This window comes from Triticum aestivum, chromosome 2A (assembly GCF_018294505.1).
Source record: "Triticum aestivum cultivar Chinese Spring chromosome 2A, IWGSC CS RefSeq v2.1, whole genome shotgun sequence".
Lineage (NCBI taxonomy): Eukaryota > Viridiplantae > Streptophyta > Magnoliopsida > Poales > Poaceae > Triticum > Triticum aestivum.
The window spans coordinates 310,983,040-311,004,553 of NC_057797.1; the positions used below are offsets into that span (position 1 = coordinate 310,983,040).

The 21,514-nt window shown below is 43.5% G+C and overlaps 2 protein-coding genes across 26 annotated transcripts; one reads left to right on the plus strand and one right to left on the minus strand.

Moving 5' to 3' along the window:
* Nucleotides 1-1,373: 1,373 nt before the first annotated feature.
* LOC123188588 (protein FAR-RED IMPAIRED RESPONSE 1) lies at nt 1,374-21,053 on the plus strand. The gene is made up of 7 exons (XM_044600745.1): nt 1,374-1,508; nt 1,593-1,661; nt 12,368-12,405; nt 13,116-16,957; nt 20,069-20,526; nt 20,617-20,688; nt 20,794-21,053. The coding sequence occupies exon 4, from the start codon at nt 13,139-13,141 to the stop codon at nt 14,192-14,194; it is 1,056 nt and encodes a 351-aa protein (XP_044456680.1). The 5' UTR covers nt 1,374-1,508; nt 1,593-1,661; nt 12,368-12,405; nt 13,116-13,138; the 3' UTR covers nt 14,195-16,957; nt 20,069-20,526; nt 20,617-20,688; nt 20,794-21,053.
* LOC123188589 (nucleolar protein 58) lies at nt 4,371-11,079 on the minus strand. 25 transcript variants are annotated; one of them, XR_006494921.1, is made up of 14 exons: nt 10,684-11,065; nt 10,405-10,613; nt 10,269-10,324; nt 10,094-10,159; nt 9,525-9,651; nt 9,032-9,373; nt 8,327-8,563; nt 7,845-7,925; nt 7,581-7,747; nt 7,341-7,498; nt 6,463-6,543; nt 6,223-6,387; nt 5,638-5,691; nt 4,371-5,557 (listed from the first exon to the last, which is right to left on the minus strand). XR_006494921.1 is itself a non-coding variant. In XM_044600746.1 (6 exons), exons 3-6 carry the CDS (start codon nt 7,591-7,593, stop codon nt 5,656-5,658), a joined length of 372 nt encoding a protein of 123 aa, XP_044456681.1. In that variant the 5' UTR covers nt 7,594-7,747; nt 7,845-7,925; nt 8,327-8,394; the 3' UTR covers nt 4,371-5,655. The 25 variants fall into 25 exon arrangements, 1 of the variants encoding a protein (XP_044456681.1); XR_006494920.1 differs by having other exon boundaries at nt 4,371-5,643; nt 10,684-11,063; XR_006494903.1 differs by having other exon boundaries at nt 4,371-5,691; nt 10,684-11,059.
* Nucleotides 21,054-21,514: the final 461 nt, after the last annotated feature.

A 21,514-nucleotide genomic window follows, 5' to 3' on the forward strand; every position in this document is an offset into this window, starting at 1 on the left:
CCGACGGAGGCCGCATCCATCAGTGCGATGGGATCGCCACGTGGCACTGCTCCGGCTCGCCGCCTAAGACGACATCTGCCTATTTAAGCCGACCGACGTCCCGCAACCCTAACCCATCCCCCTTCCCCTCTTCGCGCCACCAGTCCGAGCCCTTCCACCTCCTCCCTCTCCCGCTCAGGCGCTCTGCTCACGCTCCAGCACTCCGTCATGGTCCGGAGCAAGATCGCCTACTATGCCATGCTGACACGAGAGCCGGGCACGGAGATCGTCGTGATCTCCAATGAGAAGTAGATAGGATCAGTGTAGTACATAGGTTCTACTTCTTCTGTATGTCTTTGTATGGATATAAGAATGGAGTATGAGATGTCCGGATGCAAGAAGTAAAATTTAAGGCATGTCCGATCACTGCCCGCGGACGTGCCTGGGCGATCGCGGGTGTTTGAGGGGCTATATTTGTAATATGTGGCTGCAGAAGGGACATGGAGTATGTGAGCTCGAGCTCACGTGGACCCTTTGCTACAGTAAAATCGAAAAAATTATCTAAAAAATTCAAAATATCTTATTTATTTGACAACAAACATTGATGTGTGTTTCACATGCGTGCCATTTTTTGTGATGAAATGACATTTGTGGAGGCCTCGGTAAAGAAGACAAATTCATGCTTAAAAAACTGTTTTTGGAAGCATTTTGGAGTATCGATTTTGTTTTTTCACTGAGACTTGCATGAATGTAATTTTGTCATGAAATTTTGCACGCATGTCAAAAAGACATCAATGTTTGTTGTAAAAAAATAGATTTTTTGGAACCTTTTAAATATGTTTTTCGATTTTACTGTTGCAAAGGGTGCATGTGAGCTCAAGCTCACAAGAGCACTTTCGGCTGTAGAAGCTCTTATATGGTATTACAGTGTAGTACAAGAGCTAACCGGCCTGTGGTTGAAGAAAATGCAGCTAACCATACTCAGGCTACATGCATTGACGCAACGAGTAGACAAGACGGATGCTGTATGCATGTCGTGCTTTGATGCATGCATGTAAGGGTCCGTGAGCATTTAAAGTAAATGTAGTATTCCACCATCTTCTGCGTACTAACTCTAGCTACGAGATGAACCCAAGGGGCCATTTCATTCTTGTCTATCCTTCGGAGCACTCAGAGCTTCAGCTAGAAACGCCAAAGCTCATGGTGTTCCAGCCTGGCAACAACACCAGCTTTCTTGGCGTTTCCATGTAAAGTAAAAACGCGAGTTAGCTTGGCGTTTGAATATGGAACTAAAACATGAGCTATCTCGGTGTTTCTGTATGGGGAAGAAACGTCATGTGCTGTGGCGTTATTACAAGGGTCAGATCATGAAATACTTTATGTCTGCCAAGAATTGCTGAAAAGGTCAGAACAGTGATTTCGGCCTCTTCTCATGTCCTCTCTACCCAGGATTTCACGACGCCTCTTCCCTCGTTCGATGACGTGCCGCATCCGGTGACCAAAGAGCCGTCGTCAAGATATCAGCTCTGGTAAGTGCCTCCCATCTCTCTTCTCTCTCCCTCTCCGATGCATCTTTTTTGCTTGAACCGTAACCCCACCCCACTGTTCCGCAGCACACCTCCCTCCAGCCACCGGATCTGGACAGCAGATCGACTTCTTGACGACTCCTCCGCCAATCCACGGTCGGTCAGTTCCCCTCCCCCACCCCCTCTCCATGGTGTAGTTGTCCTATCCTGCCTCGTACCAAACTAGTCTGGTTTGGTAATCACTGGGTCATTGGGCATAGAAAGAAACTAGTTTTTTTAGAGAAGGAGGATGACCCCCGGCCTCTACATCTGGGAGATGCATACGGTCACTTTATTGATTATTCTCGAGGACCTTACAAAGTATTACAACAATGTGCCTAAATCCACCATCTTAGCAACACATGCCGCTACTCCTATCCAAAAAGATGAAGGGGTGCTAGCCGGGCCCCTACCCAAACCACTCACCTAAGCCTAACATCAAAAGCCAGAAGCCGAAACATATTCGGAAGCCCCAGCCGAGCCACATACCGGGTCTGGGGCACAATCCGGTCAGACGCGCTCGTGTGTCGTAGCCGCCATCTTCCACAGGTCCGTCTTCAGAACATATTGAGGCTTCTACCTTGTCTGGCCACTCTGCCATCGACGTCATCATGACGCCAGATAGCAACCTCCTCCTGCGCGAGTCCATCTCCGTGCATCGGACGCCGAGCCTCCACAGCGCCATGCCGCCGATATCCGCCGCCATCGATGTGTGAGATGAAGTACTGCTCCACCATCCGCCCAGCCAGCACTTACTCCAAAATGATGCCCCCAGGAGGGAAATAATCATCGTCCGATCCAGAAGACCCAGATCTAGGGTTTCCCCCGGAGCATCCCGAGCCTGATGACGCAGACTGCAACGACAATGCCTCGACAAGGGAACGACATCTAAGACGCCGCCATCGTCCTCCATGATTGTAGTCGGCGCGATTTTCATCGGCAGTTGCTCCACTAGACGTGTGCCGCCGACGTCGCTGGTCCCTTCAACCAGAGCGAACACCAGAACAATGCCCTAAAGAGGGACTACGATGCAAAAGTGCCGCCATCGCTCGATCCCAAGGAGATCTATGGTTTCCCCCGTAGTTGCCCGCGTTGTCAAGGGCCAGACAAGGGTAGAATCCCGCGGATCTGCCCAGCTGCCGACGAGTCGCACCCACCACCGTGTCGACGGACGACCAGCAATCCGGCCGCGCCGCCAAGAACCGATCCGGACACGCCGCCGCCGTCCCTGGCGGCCGCGACGCACCAGATCGCAAGGCCTCCTGCTGCGAGGAATCGACGTCACCGAGGCACCGCCACCACCCGCCGTGGCGACCGGCACGCCACCACGCTCCGGCCCGGTGGTGCCGGCCCGCGCCAGCCCCACCCGAGCGAGAGGGTCCTTGGGCGGCGGCGAGGAAGGAGGAGGAGTGGGGGAGGTTCGGCGGCGATGGGATCTGGGGCCTCCCAGTCACCCATGCGGGGGGCGGCTCGGGAAGGACGGGAGGGCTTCTGTTGGGTGGGTGCGTGTGTGGAGAAAGAGATGAAGCGCTTAACCACGTTGAAAGATTCCTTTGATTCTCAGAAGGAAACTAGTTACTGTTACAATGAGCTGATAGTGTTATTTATTTGGACTATAGATGGATGTCGTGGTGTCTTGCTGTTTTAATTCAACTGGTCATGGTGATAGAAGAAAACCGGTTGCAGTGGTGTCTTGCTGTTCTAATTAAACTGCCATTGATGGATGATCAAGTGGTAGGAGGGAATGGGAAACACTACTTGAGAGTTGAGAGAAAGAGTTCTCTAAGTACTACAAATCTGTCTCATATTTTTTCAGGGAGTAACTCAATTAATTCAAGATGCATGCATGCAAATTATTGTGCAATAGTTAAAGGGCTTCTGTTGCTTCTCATTCATTCTAGTTTTTATAGTCTTGCGCTAGTGTAAGAACCTGATCTTCTTCTTGCAAAATAGTGACCAATACTGAAATTTTTTGTTTTATCCACAAGAGTTAAATATAGGTCTAGCATTATTGTTTCCCCCCTCTTCATATTGGTATGTTTAATGCCTACCCAAATTTTGGGATTGAATTTGGGACCATTGAACTAAAAACATAAGAAGAAAACGTTGAGGGAAGTAAATTGTGTGAAGGATTACGTGATCGTTGTGCAGGTCGTAGCTATTGTTCTGCTCGCGTGCCAGATGATGGTGCAGTAACATTAGAATATCTCGAGCTGAAGTTTATTGTTCATATATGTGTGTGGTTCAAATGCCATATGAGTTGTAGGATCGATCCCTGGTTATCTTTGATGACATTTATCTGCACTTTATTCATATAAAAACATTATTGGAGATCAGATCACTAAACTAAACAAGGTTCATTTCATCGAGCTAGTATATCTGCACTTCTGTAGCAGGGGCAAAAGCTCCTCACCTTTGTTTGTACCATGGGATTGAGAGAAAGAGAGAGAGAGGGTAGTAGCAAAGACAGCTCCAACATCAAGTAATTGTAAACATGGTCTGAATGTGTTGCTTATAAACATAGTCTTTTGAAGAAGATTTCTGTCTTGTAATTCATCTTATATTGTTCACATCATGTTAGATGCTGAGAGGAATAATCTGTCTGGCCAAACAATAATAGTGGTAGCAGTGATGGTAAGAAGTCTGTGCCTTTAATCTTCTTCGGTTACCAGAAGAAGATTTCTTTACTGTAAACATGGCCTTGTTGTTGACCTTGAATCATATCCTTCATATAGTCATACTAGATGACCCGGTTGCGCCAATGGCGCAAGAAGCCAATTAGAAGCAATGTTAGTGAAGAATAAGTAAGAAATGTAGATGAAAAGATAATGTAATGGGGATTGTATTGCAGATAGTAGAATGACTTAAATTGGTTTACAGATAGTAGAATGACTGATATCAATTTACAGAAATACACTTATATATAGGCAGCCTCACAGCATATTTAGGCATCTTCTTAGTCTGATCATGGTCTTCAGAGGATATGTACGAAAAAGCAGAGTGCCAGTCGTCGGATAATGCTTGCATGGTAGACTTCCACACAGGTACTTGAAGGCCTATAAAAGGTGTTGGTTCCACTCTCAGACCATTTGGAGTAGCCCATATAGTTATTATCTCCGGAATATCTTTGCTTTCATTGGTCCATATGACACACTTGTAGAACCATATATCAAGGAAATCTCATTTTTTCAATAACTTCATGTGTGAGCAAGCCCAAAGACCATGTCAAACCCGAAGTGTTTTGAAATAATTTGACTTCATTAGTAGAAGTAGGTTTTAGCAACCACTTAGGGTACTACTTCAAACCCTTTAAGATGAAAAATGAAGGATCTTTGAAAATGTATACTTGAGCATGCATATTTTGTTATCTTATTCATGTAACATAGCTAGAGCCAAGTGGCGCAAGGTCCAAATTCAAATCCAATGTGTTTTGAAACAAATTGTGTTTCTTTAATAATTTCAAATTTTAGAAACCATTCAGGTGCATAGTAAGAATCAACTAAAAATGAAGTATTCAAACACCATTTTCGACTATTTATGCATATGGTCATTACATAGACAAATAAAAGAGGTTAGTGCCATAGGTAAAATGTACACCTAACATAATAAAATTTCACGTTTCATGGAACTACACTCCTTGTGAAAATAACAAAGTGTAGTATTGCTAACAAGCACAATGAAGGATCGGAGCAAGCAAAAAAGTTGGAAACTCAGGCAACATAGAGGTTGACAAAAAGCTCAATTTTTGCATATACATACAGTACATGTCACATTCAAAATTGAGATATACTGCTGATAACACATTACATCGTCAGTATCAATCATGTGGGTTCTACTTTGCAATCACACGATTCAGACAGTTGTAAACATTTGTGATCACGATAGTGTGGTAAGTGTACATATTAATTATGTATCAGGAAAAGAATCTAGCATTAGTTCCCACTTCATTCAGAAACACATAAAAGGGCTAACAGACAGTTATATGTCCACCCACCACTCCTAGCTGTGACTTCCTGAAAGGAATGGGAATAAAAAAGACATTACAGCCTCATGTCCCTTCCTTCTTCGGCTGTTATATTCGGCATGTTCTTACCTGAAACTACACTTACAATTATTTTTCCATGTTACAAGCCCATGAATTCCTCACCTGATAGATAATAATAGTTTCATATTCCAGTTTCTCAATGAGAAATGCATCAAACAAAATAAAGATGAGCATATATCTTCATATATTAGAACTTTGAATAATTAGACATAGAATCCTCTAAATAGAGGCGCTCATATTAAAATAAATAGAAACAATACTATTTTCTTAGTACTATTTGAGAATATCCATTTTTAGCAGGTTATTGCATGGTATGGAAAATTTCATAATGGAGACATAACCTACTCTAGAAACCCATCACGGCTTACATGTGCACCCTCGCACAAGTAGTCAAATACTGAAGCACATATTTTTAGCAACTAATATGAAGTATCAGTATCAGTCTCAAACCACAAAGCCACATTATTTTATTTGTTTTATTTGGTAATAATGCAATATCGACAAAAAGCATCTAGTTGACGTCGTTTACAACATCTGAATAAGATCTATCAGAAACTTTGCATGTTTTCTATGGATATTTAGCTCTGTACTAACATGGTTCAGCCAAGTGAACTAATCACAGTATTGACTCACCTTTTTAGGACTGAATTTCAGCTTGTATCTAGACAAGTTGTGGGAAAGTCCCAAGCTCCTCGGACCAAGGTCCTGTGTGCCCAACCAAGATATAAGCTCACTAAGCTGATTTATGAGCCCTCTCATTAGCTCCATCACATCACTATTGTGAACGCAGCCAATTTTCTGCAAAAGCACATAAAACCTGTAAGCGGAACTGGTAATTCTACAGGAACAGCGCAACTAAGGAACCTAACTGACCAACTTCTCTTTTATAGCATTTCCAAGTTTAGAATCAGCAATAGTTAATGTTTCACCATCTCAATGCTTCAGCTCAAGCAACTACAATAAAGTTATACTGTGTGAGTTAGATTGAGTTAGTAAATGAAAGTATACAAAATATAAGAAACATGACTGAGAGGCATATGAATTATCTCGGCAGCTTGTCAAGCACATTATATCGCCAACAAAAATTACAATGGATATCACCAGGAAGAAGCAGGTCAGTGTCCAACTAAACCATTCATCCTCTCATTATTTTGAGCACATAGGCTGACAAAAAGTAAGTGCAGTCATGAATAAGCTGATGGAAAGTCCAGTATTCTAGGTAATCCACTGCGCAGACAAGATATCATCTATGAGCCTGCTTAAGTAAGTTCAGTTGTGGAGTGTTCCTTGTGCAGTTCATAATAGAAGAAGAAAATACAAAACATGGTATCAATGGTAATGTGATATTTTGAATACCTAATTAGAGGTTAATGAGAATTAACAATTAGTGATTACAATTATATGAATAAGTTCAGTTGCAATTGAAGTCATTTTTGTTTGATATGAGGGTAAAGTTAATTCAGTTGGGGATAGGTCACCATGTTGGCTGGTCAATTATGCACACACGGAAAGGGATGAAATATCTGAAAATGTAATAGTTACAGTGAGGACTCAAGAAAAATGTACATGTCCTCCTCTTTTTCTTGGTTTCTCATACATCTCTTTCTCTCTCTCTCTCTCTCTATCTCTCTAGAACTGGCCAGTAAAATAAAATCCTTTTTATTGAAATCTCAAACATGTTTTGGTTATTTCTGCAACAACAACAAAGTAATCACTATCAAAGAAGAGAGGGGGTGGAGGAGCTACCATACCTGTAGATGGGCTGGTGAAGGTGAAGTCGCTGGCAAGATGGTGAGGTCGCCGGCAAGGAGACCCAGCTCTTCCCGAAGACACCGGCTCCCACGTGCTGCTGGGATGGGGGGCGCCAAATCCACAGAACGCCACCCTCGCTGGATGTGGCCACCCCATGCTGTAAGCCTCCGTATGCAACATCAGTAGTCTGAATATTCATCAGGTAGAAAAAAGGCAAATGCAGAGGAGTTTAGACTTACCTACCAACACCATGGTCTACATACCCAATTGATTAACTATCTCAATCAGCATACACCCAAATTAATTAATTGGATTCTATTCGTTGCGGAAAGGGAAATGAACAAGAACAAGTCAACTGCTCCATCTGTGTTCTGCCTTCTGCTTGGGCTCCTTTCTCAATCACCCACTACAAAAGTAAGAAATATTTTCGCAGAAGGCATGAAGACGATTAACAAGCCAAGCAAACAGTAGCAGGCACACTAAATAGTGATGTGTGGAATTACCTGTCACGAAACGAATTTACGTCAGGGATGTCCTCATTGATATACCAAAAGCAGGCCAGGCTACCAATGAGCCCCTTGTACCTGTTGGAAAGAAACAATAGGGAATAAAATATCGAGGACATGAACAGAAAGAATCAAGAGTGTAGTATAGGAAGCATCGAAATAAATGTCCCAAAAAATAAATGTCCCAGCAAATGACTGAAGCTTATATGCACATAGCAACATTAAAATTTGCAGGTATTTCTTGGTACAGACCAGACCTACGGAATCTATAACAAAGCATGATTCAATCTATTTCTGCACATGGAAATGAACACCATAACGAGAAGGTCAAGTCTATACCATCCCATTGGTTGACAAACTATATCGCAACCTCTGAATCAGACGGACACCATGCAAATGCGACAACAACCAATCATTGAATCTAAGCTTGCAGATACAGTCACACATAGATCGCAAGAGTGAAAGAAGGGATATAATACCTCTGGAGATTTGCAACCTGATGCTCGACAGTCTCAGCCAGTCCACTACAGGGCATCCCTCAGCAGCTCTGTAGGCATAGTTTCATTTTGTGAAAGATGGCATTTTCCTATAAGGTTTTAGAATCCATACCAATATGGAAAAATCGTGACTGTGAAATCTCGTTGCAGTTGCCGAGACCATTGCGTAATGCATCTTCTATAAGGTACCAAACAACATGGATACTTGACCTTATGTTCCTAAAGAAAGGAAATTCGGTACTATCAAAATCCTAAAAACAACATCAGACCAGTGAATGGGATTGAAACAAAACCTAAGCAATCAAATCTTATCAAACTCTCATGCATACCCTTTGAGAAAGAAAACCGTATATCTTCAGCCAAAGCAAACAATTTTTGTTGCTTAGGTTCTATCTCAAACTAATAATATTTAGAATTTGTAGCCAACTCATTAGGATCAGGTTATCTTATCAGTATTTATCCAGTGGTATAACTTGAATATGATTATGAAGGGCCTCTGGAGAGGCCAATGTGTACTCATTACAGAATTAGTTCAGGAAAAGTAAGTTGAAACCAATGGAATACAATTGTATCACTTCACATACACCAAGAAGAGCATAAATGAGTAAACGAATAAACATTTGCTCAAGGAGACCAGATCCAATGGCTAAGCAGCTGTAGCATAATAGAGCATAGTATTTTCATTACCTCCCCTATTTCTGGCATCAAAGTCATTTGCCCTCCCTCCTCTCCAAGAAGCAAGGACACAACCAACAGTAGCAAAGGACCCCTGTGAAAGGCAAAGAAAAAGAGTCATACTGGCTTGAACCAATCAAACATAAGAAATGCAAGCAGCTAACCAAGGAAGAACACCTAATTGTGAGTGTGTTTTACTGATAATCTAGATCAAACATTGTTAAAGCAACAACCTTAAACATTACATTGAAGCAACAAATAGAAAGTGCCTACATGCTAAACAACGGGACCACTTAGCTTGATGCGGAAATTAGAGATATTAGATTTTGAAACTCCGCAAGCTGTGGTCATGATCTGAAAATTAGGACTAAAATATAATTATGAACATGCATATATCACACTTGCAAAGAGAGAGACAAAGTGCAGTTATAATTATGAACACACATATATAACTTGTGACACATGACAACTGCAACACCAAACAAAAACATGGCTTATTGGTTACCTATTTTGAATTTCTATCATCTCAAATCTGTACAGAACACAAAATTTTAACTCCATGAGCCACCATTGTAACCATTTACCACATGCGTCCCGCCATAATGCCATGAACTAAATTAAGGCATCACCTGCTGTAACACATAGGGGAAAAATACTCAGAGTTGAACATGACTGAGCATACATATACAATGCATACTACTGATATTTATCACAGTGGCTGTACCCATTTCTTTCAAGTAATTTTCTTGTCATACTGAATCTACAATCTGACAAAACTGCTTGAGTGTACTGAACTTGACTATACACATGTGTGATTTAACACTAACTTTACTACGGGTTTGATTCAGTTCATCATCATGAATTTGGTTGCCACTATACACAGCAGCCAGACGATCACCAACTATTACTATGATTAGCTTTAACAAGGGGACAAATAGTTTAAGTAGTGGTTAGCTCAACAAGAATCTAAACAATCCATGGCATTCATCTCCTAAGACACATCCAATAGTTGTGAAGAAACAGTTACATCAAGGTGGGGATTGGAACAAGGACTGAGAGAGATGAGGAACATACCTAGTACAAATACAATCTCGGTCCTTTTTTCTCATCGTTGATTACCACCGTTGCCATTACGAACACCTACAAAATACGTGTTCTCAACTCCTGAATATCCCACGAGAAATAGAAGCAATGAAAAAGATGAAAGTGGACTTAAATTCAAAGAGATGGAGAGAGAGAGAGAGATCACCTTGTTCTTCACCAAGCTCTTCCTCCAGATTCATCCCCTTCTCTTTTTTCTTAGATCTGCACACATATGTTCAGAAAAACAATAAATCAAGAAGTAAAAACTGGGGAGGAAGATGACTCGGACACAGATGGACAACCTAGACTGGGGACATGTGACGACGGCCAGCACCGCCTGGAACTCCGACCTTCCTGCTCCTTTCCTCATACCAGCGCCTCATCCTCCCTTGCTCCATGCCCACCACAAAGACCACGCCACCCTGCTCTCCTATGGCGGCGACCTGCGCCTGATCCAGACGCACGGCGCACGGCAGCAGCGGATCCAAAAAATAGCCACCCCAAAACTAACCTAAACATCAAATCAATTAGGATTACTGCCAAGAATTAGAACAAGGAAATGCAAAGAAGAAGGCACATACATGGCTGAGGGTTGAAGATGTGCGAGCTCTCGGCAAAGGTGGCCATGGAAACACCTCCGCCCTCCCGTTCGTCGTCGCCGGCCATGACGACCTGGACAAGCTTGTCGCCGTCGCCGTCGCCGTCAGAGAAGCTCGGCTCCACACCAGCAGCTAGCGGGCGCCGACTTGGGGGAGCTGCCGGCGAGGCTCTGGCCTAGGTCGGAGAGGCAGGGGATCCGGCATCGAGGAAAGAGGAGATGAGGGGACGAGCAGGGAGAGGGATGGGGCGGCGTGGGAGAGAGGAGGGAGCGAGCGAGGAGATAAGGCGGCTGCTTTAATTTTTCCTTTTACCCCTCGTCCGTCTAGGGTTTCTTGCTTTTGTTACGCAGAATTGAAGGAAAGGCACGTCATTCTTTTGACCCACACATAACGAGCCCCACTTGTCATTCGCTCTTCAAACAGCCATGGACGTGAAAAAAAAAACCGACGGCCCACCACACACCAGCAGCCAAAAGGGAGCTACAGGGAAGGAATCCAGCGGCAGAACGAGCATCGCGCACGCGGGGGCGCTAGAATGGCGGGTAGTGTAGGAGCCTTTATATGTTAGATATGTTTAATCTGGTTCACCGTGTTCAGCGTGTAGTGATTTTATCAAGCTTGTTTCTGGCTCTCTGCTAGCTGATTGGTATGTGCAGCTAGCTGCACCTTTTTGTGTTTGCCTCTTTAGGATGGTAGCAGAGATATCCCAGAAGTTAATTAAGCTTGTCTATGGTGCTCTGCTTGTTGATTGCTAGTCATTACCACATGCTACTCTACTAGCTTATGCCTTCTAAAACCTATTTTGACACTTTTTCATGGTCTCCCATTTGAAACTGAATTTTGCATATGTAGTCTGATGCAATAATCTGCGTTTTCTGACAAGAAGCCTGAAACATGATCAAAATTGTTATAGTGTTATTTTTTGTAGTGAATGTCTTGTAATAATAATGCGTACTAACTAAGTTTTCTTTGAGAGGAAGTAAGTGTGCCTTGTACTTTTTTGTCATACAGTTTGTTACTCCTAGCTAAGTGGAGTGTGAGAAGGAAAGGTTTATGGATACGAGTAGAAATGCAAGATGAGCTTAACATTTGATACCCAAACAACAATATATTACTCTTCACTCTCAAAGCATGGCAGTACTCTGTACCAGTAGCATTTAATGGGGAGGATGGCAGCAACCATCTACATACACACGTACCACGTATGTTGATGGATGGTATTAGTTTTGATGTTTCAACAGGTAGCTAAGCCAACTGGTGTCTCCTCTACTTTGATTTGTCCGTTTGACATACTTCTGTAGTAGTACTCTTCTAACTAGAGGCAGAAAATTTTGCTGTTTGGATCAATGCTTAAATGGAGGTGTTCAGGTTCAGGTTATGTAATTTCGATGTCATGTTCAGCTATATAATTAATGTTATGGTCAGTTTGTGTAGTTCTGTAATGTTAATGGCATGGTGAGTAAAGTATAGCAGCAAGACATGAACCTTGTAGGCTGTGTGAACCAAGATATTATACTTATGGCTTTCTAAGCTGTGGTAGTGCAGCAAGACAATATATGACTGTGTTGCAATTGTGCGAATTAATAAATTAAGATGGTGTTTTAGAAGCTTCTCTTTGCTAACTACTATAGTAGGTTTGCTTACATGCTTTTCATGATATCTGCAGAGCAACAGAGAAGTCACTAGTTCAACCAAGATCTGCATGCAAGTTCAACCCTCTTTGTTGGATGCAAAGATTAATTTTTTATGGCTCTAATGCATTTTTAATGGCAAGTTGTAGTCTTTTATCTTCCATATTGTGCTTAACAAGCTATGAACCTTCAAAGATCATGGTTTTCAATGAGCGCAAGTTTCAGCCTTTAATTGTCCTTCATAGATCTTGTCACTATTATTATCTGCACTTCAGATTATTATCTTTGACATATTTGAATGTGTGAATGTGTGAAGATGATGTTGTCTAGATCTATTTTATCTTGATCCATGAGAAAATGCACATTTTTTTGGGGGTTGGTTATCATTTTTAGATTGTAAAATAAATGTGCTAAATGTACATGTTGAGATATGCACATAGCAGCCAAACAGCTTATGGCATTGATTTCACAAATCCTCTGGCAGCCAAACAAGAAAATTCAACTCGGAATCCAAATCCCACCAAATGAAATCCTCCTAGGAATGAGATTTCATTTCATTTCCACCGAATGAAATGGAAGTCTGGGTGCCAAACGAGCTGTTAGTGAAAATACTTCCAAATACATTTATCCGGTAGTATACATAGAAATAGATGTACCGCATACTAATAATTATTGAAGAAAGTTGTAAAATTATTTATGAACCAAAACTGCTGTAGAAATACTCAGCATGCTTATGTCAACTGTATCTATACACGGTTTATGATACTGCTCATCTTCTTTCAGGCCGAATATATTATTTGGGACCAATGGAAGAGGAAGGCTATAGTACCGAATCATCCAATGAAGGAGACACACAAGAAGATGGTGACAAGGAGAAAAACCTTGCTGAGGGCGATGTCTTTAAGCCGGTTCATATGGATCCAGAATGGATACCTAAAGTAGGGATGGTATTTGATTCAGAGGAAGACACCTTTCAGTTCTATGTCACATATGGACGTCGCTCTGGTTTTGGTATCACAAGGAGATCTAACAACACCTTTGATGGTTTCCGCTATCGCTCTACCTTCATATGCTCTAAAGGAGGGCAATCTAGGATGAGATCTGGTGTGACAAGGCATGCAAGAAAGCGAGGCACAAAGACTGGCTGCAAGGCTAAGATCATTGTCAAGGACGCCCATTTTCAGAATCGCTGGGAAGTTATTGTTCTCGAGTTGGAGCATAACCATCCACTGGAGCCCAGTTTGATTAAATATAAGAAGCATTTAGAGAACATCCCTTTCTCTCTAAATCCACCTCGTTTGTCTGAGGCGCCACAAAGTAGCTCACTTGTTGGATATTCTAGTAGTTTTGGAGATAGTGGCATACCTTCATCTGCCCAGATTGAAATCAAGACCAAGATAGACAGAAATAGGAAACTGAAGATTGCTGAAGGAGATTTAGAGGCATTAGTGAGTTTTTTCAATGACATGCAAGACCGAAACCCGTGTTTCTTTCATAGTTTAGACGTGAATGAGCAAGGACAGCTAAGGAATGTCTTCTGGGCTGATGCCAAATCACGTAGTTCTTACAATTACTTTGGTGATGTGGTTGCTATTAATGTCACAAACTTCAGTGATCAGTATGATATACAGTTTATGTCATTTGTGGGCACCAACCACCATGCTCAACCACTGTTACTAGGGTGTGGTTTGCTTGCTGGTAGATCTCTTGGAGCTTACGTGTGGCTTTTTGATACATGGTTAAGATGCATGAATGCCACATCGCCACCTTCAATAATTACCCACTATTGTCATGATGTTGCAATAGCTGTTAAAAAGGTTTTCCCCAATTCACGGCACCCCTTTTGCCTTTGGCACATTTAAAATGAACTTCCTGAGAAGTTTGCCGGAATGGAAAAGAAGGATGAAATGATTTTTACTTTCAACACATTGGCCTATGACTCAGTTACTACGCTTGATTTTGACGAACAGTGGCAAGAAATGACACATCAATTTCAGTGGGAGGGAAATGAATGGCTGTCCAAATTATACGAGGTCAGGGCACAGTGGGCTCTTGCTTATGTTAAGGTTTTTTTTGGGCGGGAATGTCCGTCACAGACAGAAGTGACAGTGCAACTGACTATTTTGATGGGTGGTCTCTGTGAAAATGTTTGTTGAGCAGTCTGAGGCAGCTGTTAGAACTAAGTTAGAAAAGGAAACGTATGAGGATTTGCAATCGTCTCATATGAGGCCACAGTTGATGACTAGTGTAAACGAGCGGAGAACTTCGTACCTCGTTGGAGGTGACGGTTGCATGTTAATATAGGCAGGGGCATCTCCCTAATAAGCATACAAGGTTGTTCGGATTACGTCTTGGGAAACAAGGAGGATCTAGAGAGATAGAGAGATAAGATGTTACAACAATATGCGGCTCTATCTATCTAGCACGACCTGAACCGGCTGGTGCGCCCTATGGGCCTAGCACAATATGTTTAACACCCTCCCATAATCACAACTTAGACAAGTTGAGATTACGCTTAAATTCCTCAAAACTTCTTGTAGGCAAGGCCTTGGTAAACCCATCAGCAACTTGATCTTGGGAATGAATAATCCGAACATCCAATTTCTTGGCAGCAACTCTTTTTCTGACAAAGTGAAAATCTATTCCGATATGTTTAGTTCGTGCATGAAAAACTGGATTAGCAGAAAGGTATGTAGCACCAAGGTTATCACACCATAAGCATGGAGGTTATTTACAACGTATGCCAAGCTCCTTGAGCAGAGAGTGAACCCAGATAATTTCAGCAGTAGCATTTGCTAGTGCCTTGTATTCTACTTCTGTACTGGACCTAGATACAGTAGATTGCTTTTTAGCACACCAAGAAATCAGATTTGGACCAAAGAACACTACAAAGCCACCAGTTGATCGTCTGTCATCTAGACCGCCTTCCCAATTAGAATGAGAGAATGCACTCACAAGTTTTGATGGTGAGTTGCTGAAAGTTAGTCCAATACTCAATGTATTTTTAACATATCTAAGTATGCATTTTGCAGCTGTCAAGTGTACTGTACTGGGTGCATGAAGGAATCGACATACTTTGTTCACAGCAAAGGAAATATCAGTCCTAGTCAAGGTTAAATACTGTAATGCACCAACCATACTTCTGTACCTGGTGCTATCCTCTTGGTTCAAGAGTTCTCCCTCTGACAAGGACAATTTTTCTGAGCTGGACAAAGGTGTTGATGCTGGCTTGCAACCCTTCAACCCTACTTTGGCTACAAGATCAGTTGCATATTTTTCTTGGGTAAGATAGAGATCATCTCCCGCTCTCTTTACTTCAATGCCAAGAAAATAATGCAGCTCTCCCAGATCCTTGAGACCAAATTCAGAGTTTAAATCTTTTAATAATCCTATGACAGCCTCATCTGATGAACTTGTGACTATGATATCATCAACATATATAAGTACAGATATGGAGGTATTTGACTTATTATAAATAAATAACGAGGTGTCCGACTTGGAAGGAACAAAGCCAAGTGCCTGAAGTTTTGAGCTCAACCTGGAATACCATGCTCTAGGGGCTTGTTTTAATCCATACAAGGCCTTATCAAGCTTGCAAATGTGAAGGGGTTTACTTTTGTCCTCAAACCCAGGAGGTTGTTTCATGAGCACTTCCTCTTCCAGAACACCATGGAGAAACGCATTCTGTACATCTAGCTGGCGGAGACTCCATCCCCTGGACATGGCAATAGACAAAACAAGGCGAATAGTGGCAGCCTTTACAACAGGGCTAAATGTATCCTCATAGTCTAAGCCATACCTTTGCTTAAATCCTTTTGCAACTAGTCTAGCTTTATAGCGATCAATGGTTCCATTAGACTTCTTCTTTACTCTGAAAACCCATTTACAATCGATCACACTTTTACCTTTTCCTTGATGTGCAGAGACTAAATGCCAGGTTTTATTTTTGTGAAGCGCCATGCACTCTTCTTCCATGGCATTTTTCCACCGTGGATCATTCAAATCTTCTGCAACAGTGCTTGGAACAGTATCTGCACCATGTCTATTACAAGCATAGCCAAATTTTGCTATATGTTCATAGTTTTTGGGTTGAATTACTCCCCTTTGAAGTCTGGTCCGTGATGGCGATGAAGCGGGCACAGAAGATCCTGCCCCTGGAACAGCTGCAGATCCCGAAGAAGACCTGTCGGGGGCCTCAGGCGCGGGCAACGAGGCGGGATCTTCTACGGCCAGAGAGCGTGACGTACTAGAGGACAGCGGCACAGAAGATCCTGCGGCTGCGCCGGCCGCAGCGCCCGGCTCATGATGGGGCGATGATGAGTGGGCCCCCGCAGATGCGGCGCGGGATCACACACGGATCCTCCCGAGGCGCGCGCCGCGTGTAGTGATGTGGTTTGGCGCTGAACTGACTGGGCGCATGGTCCAACCACGCAGGAGCGCCGTGATTGGCTGGGGCGCTGCTGGCTTGGCGTGGCGCGGAGCCGCTGCTGTCATGGCGTGGTGCGGGGCTCGATGCAGCTTCATCTGTCCCGTCACGCGCGGAGCCCGCGGTTGATGCACCCCGATCCTGAGGCGGATCCGCCTCGATGGCGCTGCTGCTGCATCCAGGAGGCATAAAAATTCAGGTTTGGCTGATTTCTTCATCATTTTCTGCACCAATTTTTTCTGCTTCATCACAAAAATCATCACCACCATTATTAGGAGAATTAGTTAGTAATTGATCATTAGTAGTAAAAGCATCCCCATTATCAAGACCGGTGAGGTGAGATGGGAGAAGAAGGATCTCCTTTTGAAGGAGAGCGCCGACGTTTGGGTGGAGGTGTGCAAAAGGGAAAATAGTCTCGTCGAACACGACATCACGAGAGATGTAGACACGACCTGTGGATACATCAAGGCATTTGACACCTTTGTGTTGTGGACTGTAGCCAATGAAGACACACTGTTTTGACCGGAATAGGAGCTTGCGATTGTTGTAGGGACGAAGATTTGGCCAACACGCACATCCAAACACTCGGAGTGATTTGTAATCGGGCTTGGTGTGAAGGAGGCATTCTACCGGAGTTTCATTGTTGATAACTCTACTGGGTAGAATATTAATAAGGTGAACTGTGGTGAGAAAGGCTTCATCCCAGAATTTTAATGGCATATAGGCAGCTGCAAGAAGAGCTAGACCTACTTTGATGATATGCCTATGCTTACGCTCGGCGGATCCGTTCAGTTGGTGAGCATGGGGACATGATATGTGGTGAGATATGCCAATCTATTGGAAGAAGGAATTGAGGTTTCTGTATTCCCCTCCCCAATCATATTGTATAGCTAGAATTTTGCAGTTGAACTTTCTTTCTACAAGTGCTTGGAAATTGTGAAAAACTTGAAACACATCAGATCTCTTTTTGAGGAGATAGCTCCACGTGTACTTACTTAAATCATCAATGAAACTCACGTAATAAGTGTGGCGCCCAACTGAAGTAGGTGCAGGAACCCAAACATCAGAAAAATGAGTTCAAGAGGCTTGGTAGAAACACTTGTAGATATAGGATAAGCTAACTGGTGACTTTTAGCACGTTGGCATGAGTCACAAATAGTTTCACAACTACGCTCACCAACAAATGGGAGCTTATTCTTTCTAAGCAATTTCTCAATCAAAGGAAATGATGCATTCCCTAATCTATTGTGCCAGCGTGTTGAAGACACTTTGGTGACACCATAGGCTTGTTTGTTCAACCTCCTAAGCTCCGGAATCAATGGGTAGAGCCCTCGAACGCATCTACCTCGATAGAGGATTTTCCTCGTGAACTGATCCTTGATCAAAAAGAAAAACAGATGAAATTCAAGGGATACATGATTATCGATGGCAATGCAATGAACGGAAAGGAGATTTTTTGATGCACTAGGGACAAGCAAAAAATTTATGAGACGAATATTTTTGTGGGGAGTTTTTATTACTGAATGACCAATATGACTAATGCTCATACCTTCTCCATTGGCGGTATGGACGTGGTCTTGCCCGCGATACTTCTCGCGCATGGTCACCTTCTCCAACTCCCCTGTGATGTGATCTGTCACGCCGCTGTTCACGTACCAGTTCATGTCGACGCCATAGGAGCCGTCTGCTGCACCCGCAACCTTCTCATCTTGGGAAGATTCTTCATCTTCCTCGTAGCGGTACCAGCAGTCCCGCACGGTCTGGCCTGGCTTGCCACAGATTTGGCAGCGCGGGACGTCAGGAGCACCGCGTGGGCGGCCTCCACGGTGACCCTTGTTGCTGTTGTTGTAGGGCCGACCGCCGCCGCCGTTGCCGCTGCGTGGAGGAGGGTTGCCGTCGCCACCCGAAGACTTGCCCTTGGTGTGCTGCGGCCCACGGTAGCGGGATGAGCTGTCGCCGCCGCGTCTGCCGCTACCGCGGCCGCGAGAGGCCGCGTTGGCAGAGGATTTGAAGCCTCCACCGGATCCTAATGTGCTGTAGAGGGCGAGACGCTGATTGAAGTCACTCATCTGGGTGTAGAGGTCGTCGATGCTGATGGGCTTGGTGCGAGCATCGTTGGCGGAGACAAGAGGTTGGTACTCCATGTCGAGGCCGGAGGTGATGGGGTCATCATCATCGATGGGCTTGCCAGCAGCTGCGAGCTCATCTGCAAGGGACCTCATGTGGGCGAAGTAGGAAGCCACCGACTGTGTCCCCTTCTGCGCCGTGGAGAGCGCGACCCTGATGTTGTTGACGCGCGCCCTGGACTGCGACGAGAACATGTGGGCAAGGGCTGCACGGAGCTCGTGCGGCGTGGCTATGGATGTGACCTGCACGAGGACTTCCTTGGTGAGGTTTTTGAGCAAGTATCCTAGTACCTGCTGCCCCTCTTTGAACCAGATCGGATAGAGAGGGTTGGGTGTTTTCTCCTCCTTCCCATCCTTGTCCTTCGTGATGACGAACTAGGCGGGCTCCGGCATCGTCCCGTCGACGTAGCCAAAGTAACCAGCACCTCTCAGCTGCGGCGTCACCTGCGCATGCCACAGAACGTAGTTGGTGCAGGTGAGCTTCTCAGCGACCTGCCCCATGGAGGCGGTCTGGACGGAGCTTGAGGAGGACGACATGGCTGGTGGTAGGTTTTGCTAGATGTGGTGTATAGAGGAGGCTCTGATTACCATGTAAACGAGCGGAGAATATCGTACCTCATTGGAGGCGACGATTGCATGTTGATATAGGTAGGGGCATCTCCCTGATAAGCATACAAGATTGTTGGGATTACATCTTGGGAAACAAGGAGGATCTAGAGAGATAGAGAGATAAGAGGTTACAACAATATGCGGCTCTATCTATCTAGCACGACCTGAACCGGCCGGTGCGCCCTATGGGCCTAGCACAATATGTTTAACAACTAGATTTCCTGTGGAGGAGCAAGCAGCAAAGATGTACACAATCGAGATATTTCAAACTTTCTTGAATGAATTAGGGCACTCATTTCACTGCAACTATCGTATACTTGAGCAGAGTGATTCAGTAGTTACATACGTACATAGTATCAGAGCATGTAAATCAAACAAAGGTGAACTATAAAGTTGCTTATGACAATGATGAAGATGCTATATGGTGCTTCTGCCGCTTGTTTCAATTTAAAGGTATATTGTGCAGACATGCTCTCACTGTACTGAGGCAGGAGCTTGTACCGATGATTCCATCAAACTACATCATTCATCGCTGGTGCAAGGATTGTAAACTAACTTGTTCTTCCATGTCCGAGGACGTCTCATTAATTACTCAGGAATTGGGAGGTTATGATGATCTCTACAAACTAGGCCACCAATACTTTGCAGAAGTTGTGGAACGGGTTCTTTGAACCTAGAATCAAAAGATTATGGTTTTTCAGTCATGAGGGAGATCAGGGATAAAGTGATTTCTTATGAGAAGTCACTAAGAGATCAAAGGGTTGACAATCAAGTTTCAACTGCCAACTTTGCATATAATCTAGTGAATGAGGATTTTACTGATGATGCATTACCCATTTCTCTTAGTACGAAGGGCTAGGACCTCATGCAAGGTCAGTCAAAACGTTCTCGCAAGAAGAAATTGATGACACCAACAGTTCTTGATACCCTAAAAAATAAAACTAAAAGGGCCTATAACAAGAGGAGGAATGCCATTGCGAACAACCTATGCACAACGGTCACCGCAACTGACAGCATAACAGAAAGCGCAAATGTATGTATTGTCACTAGGTCCACACATTTGACTAGCATTTTTTTCTTCATATAGTTCTTGATGATTAACATTGAAGTTTTTCCCCATTAGGTTAAGCAAGATCAAGTAAATGAGGGATGGCCATTAACATCTAGTGGTGCACCAGATACCTTCCCATACGGAGTAAGCCTAAATATACCCTTTCGAGTTCCCCTCTCCGTTGTTACTGGTCCTAGTAAATTCTGATAAACTAATGCTTATTTTTCTTCAAATTTGTTTACCTTCTAGGTGGAGACCATATCTTTCGATTTGACACAATACAACAATGCGCCAAGCTTCCATTGGCCTGAAAAGCAGCAGATCTCAGCTTCAGTGAAAGGAGGCAACACTTAGTTATGCGTTCATTCGAGTAGCCTGTGTTCTAACATGGTCACATGATGGGCAGCGTAAGTGTTGATAGTTCAGGTCCGACCTTGTTTGCTCTGCTACTAGGAAGTTGGTGGCCGTCTGAACAAAGGTGAAAAAAAATTCTCAAACATGGCAGAAACCAGTAAAACTGCCAGCGACTTCTAACCAACTTGGTCTAAATTGGTTTGGCTAATATGGGATGCCCCTGATTGTCACCTCCATGTAATGCCCCAGCTATACATATTCATTTCTGTTTTTTTCGCATCCTTAGATATTTGATGTTCCATTACTTAGGTTTACTTGAATCATGTGAGGTATATCTTGAATAATTCGACCGGATGTTATCCTGTGAACCATTCATGGAGTGCATTGTTGTGTATGATTTGTTCAATAAAAAAATTTGTTTGGCAGTTATCAGGTGATGCTGAGTTGCAGATCTGCTGTGCCTCACAGCTCGTTTGCTCAATAGAATTATATAAGCAGCAAAAGCCAACTTTCATCTGTTCCTGTGCTATGTTACTGCGTATTAATGCAGCTATTAAACAGCTCTTAATGTACTCCCTCTTGGATAATGCAAGTTGACCACGTGTTCCTAAGTTTA

Coding starts and splice junctions, on each gene's coding strand:
- LOC123188589 (XM_044600746.1), bottom strand. Junction 6,388..7,340: donor CTTCACCAGCCCATCTACAG/GTATGGTAGCTC, acceptor GTGCTTTTGCAG/AAAATTGGCTGCGTTCACAA. Junction 5,692..6,222: donor TGAAATTCAGTCCTAAAAAG/GTGAGTCAATAC, acceptor ATTATCTATCAG/GTGAGGAATTCATGGGCTTG.
- LOC123188588 (XM_044600745.1), top strand. CDS start 13,139: ATGGAAGAGGAAGGCTATAGTACCGAATCATCCAATGAAGGAGACACA.